This window comes from Ailuropoda melanoleuca, unplaced genomic scaffold (genome assembly GCF_002007445.2).
Source record: "Ailuropoda melanoleuca isolate Jingjing unplaced genomic scaffold, ASM200744v2 unplaced-scaffold7480, whole genome shotgun sequence".
NCBI lineage: Eukaryota > Metazoa > Chordata > Mammalia > Carnivora > Ursidae > Ailuropoda > Ailuropoda melanoleuca.
In genome coordinates this window covers 1,250,032-1,253,128 of record NW_023250281.1, presented here as the reverse complement: position 1 = coordinate 1,253,128, position 3,097 = coordinate 1,250,032, and the positions used below count along the sequence as shown (strand labels likewise).

General features: G+C 36.8%; 1 protein-coding gene across 1 annotated transcript; it reads right to left on the bottom strand.

Moving 5' to 3' along the window:
* Positions 1–1,993: 1,993 nt before the first annotated feature.
* LOC109491221 (olfactory receptor 2T33-like) lies at positions 1,994–2,826 on the bottom strand. Its single transcript, XM_019809817.2, is given in 2 exon segments — positions 1,994–2,394; positions 2,397–2,826. Coding segments are annotated over 2 exon segments (831 nt in total).
* Between the last annotated feature and the right edge of the window lie 271 nt (positions 2,827–3,097).

The window sequence follows — 3,097 nt, the reverse complement described above, 5'->3', positions numbered from 1 at the left end:
TTACAACTGACTAAAAACCATAAGATATAAAGGAATAAAGCTAACCGAAGATGTAGAAGAGATGTATTCTGACAACTATAAACACTGATGAAAGACACTGAAGGTGACACAAAGAAATGGAAATACATCCCATCCTCACAGATTTGAAGAACAAATATTATTAAAATGTCTATACTAACCAAAGCAATCAACATATTTAATGAAATCCCTATCAAAATACCACCAACATTTTTCACAGAACTAGAACAAAGAATCTTAAAATTTTTATGGAACCACAAAAGACCCTGAATAGCCAAAGTAATCTGGAGGCATGATAATTGTAGACTTCAAGTCATATAAAAAATCTGCAATGATCAAGATAATATGGTACTGGCACAAAAACAGACACACGGATCCATGGAACAGAATAGAAAACCCAGCAATGGGCCCACAAATATATGGTCAAACTAATTTTCAACAGAGTAGGAAAGAATATCCAGTGGAAAAAAGTTTCTTCAACATATAGTCTTGAGGAAACTGGACAGCACCGTATAGAAGAATGAAACTGGACCACTTTGTTACATCATATGTAAAAATAAATTCAAAATAGATGAAAAACCTAAATGTGAGACAGGAAAATATCAAAATCCTAGGGGAGAGCACAGGCACTCACATGTTTAACATTGGCTGTAGCAACTAGATATGTCTCCTGATGCAAGGGAAACAAAAGCAAAAATAAACTATTGGAACTTCATCAAGATGAAAATCTTCTACATAGTGAAGGAAACAAACAACAAAGTTAAAAGGCAAGCTACAGAATGGTAGAAGAGATTTGTAAATGGCATATCCGATAAAGGGTTAGTATCCAAAATCTATAAAGAACTTATCAAACTCAACACCTAAAAAACAAATAATCCTGTTAAAATGAGCAAAGATATGAAATAGACAATTTTCCAAAGAAGACATACAGATGGCTAGCAGACACATGAAAAGATGAACATCACTCATCATGAGGTAAATATAAATCAAAACTGCAATGAGATACCCCACACACCTGTCATAATAGATAAAATTTACAACACAGGTAACAAAAGGTGTTGGTGAGGATGTGGAGAAGGGGAACCCTCTCACACTGTTGGTGGAAGGCAAAGTAGTGCAGACACTCTGGAAATAAGTATGGAGGTTCCTCAAAAACGTAAAAATAGAACTATCCTATGACCCAGCAATTGCACTACTAAGTATTTACTAAAATAATACAAAAACATTAATTTGAAGTAATACATGCAGCCCAACATTTTTAGCCCAATATTAACAATAGCCAAATTATGGAGCCCTAATGTCCATCAACACATTCATGGAAAAAGAACTTATAGTGTGTGTGTGTGTGTGTGTGTGTGTGTGTGTGTGTGTGTGCCATAAATTTTATGAAATCTTGCCAATTGCAATGAGCTGAATGAAGGTATAGAGTATTATGCTAAGCCAAAAAAGTCAGTCAGAGAAAGACAAATACCATATGATTTCACCATATGTGGAATGTAAGAAAAAAACAGATGAACATAGCAGTTAAAAAAGAGAGAGAGAGAGATATCGAGGGATTGAGAGATTGGGGGGGGGAAACCAGGAAACAGACACTTAACTTTACAGAATAAACTGATGGTTACTTGAGGGGAGGTGGGTGAGGGATGGATTAAATAGGTAATAGGGATTAAGGAGGACATATGTTCTGATGAACACTGGATGTTACATACAAATGTTGAGTCACTAAATTCTATATCTGACATTAGTATTACACTGTATGTTAACTAACAGGTATAATAAAAAATTAAAAAAATATAAATGTTTAAAATAATATACATAACGATTATACATGAAAAATCCAAAATATACAGTTTTGTCTGCATTTCAAAGTTTAATAGTACCAGTTACAGATATAAGGCATATATAAATTTTCTCTAGGAAACCTGACATAATCAGTTTTGTACAGGCTTGAAATTTGGGGCAAATCAATGTAATCTTAGTCATTATTTAAGGCAGCACATTGACCCATACACTTTCTCAGGGCTCCCTTGACTTCACTATTCCTCAGACTGTAGATAATGGGGTTCAACACTGGGGTGAAGATAGTATAAATGGCTGACACTACTTTATCATGGTTAGCTGACCTATACGATTTGGGTCTCATGTAGATAACAATAGCAGCTCCATAAAAGAGTCCCACCACACAGAGATGTGAGGAACAGGTGGCAAAAGCCTTCTTGTGGGCTTCTCTAGAATGCATCTGGAGAACTGCTGCAAGGATGAGACTATAGGAAATCAGAATGAGAGAAATTGGGACCAGGAGCATTAATACACAGCAAATGTACATCACATACTCAAAAACAACTGTGTCAGCACAAGCCAAACGCAGCAGAACCCCACCGTCATTCTCAGGCATAGTTGCCAGCTCATGAGAACGGGGTATCTCAGTGGGTGGCAAACAGCTACATAGCGGTCATAGGACATGGATGCTAAGAGGAAGCACTCACCCCCTGCCAAAGTGAGGAGCAACAAGTTTTGTAACCCACAGCCAGCACGGGAGATAGACTTCTTGCCCATCAAGTAGTCAGCTGCCATTTTGGGCACAACGGTGCAGACCAGCATCATGTCCATGAGGGAGAGTTGGCTCAGTAGGAAGTACATGGGTGTGTGGAGTCGGGCATCCTGGTGAATCATGAAAATCATGAGGGCATTGCCTACTAGAGAGGTGAAGGCAATCATCAGAACCATCACAAAGAGAAATAGGTGGGCTCCTGTGTGATTAAAGAGTCCTAGGAGAATGAAATCTGAGGTGGTGTTCCAGATGTTCATGATTTCAAACACAAGTGACACTGCAAATGAAGAAACAGATGAAAGCGGTTTCATCATTTCTAATGCTCTATTTCAAATACATTTTTCATGAAAAGTATTTGTGAGAAAATGTTGAAAGCTATTCTAAATCTCTCACCTGTGAATTCCAAAGACTTTTTAATTTGGACATGTTAGTTTTGTCTTTTTAAAAAAATTTCATTATAAACAATTCTCAGGTTTAGTTTGCATTATTGATGTGACGATTAAAATTTCTTGATAAGTGGAAGCTGAT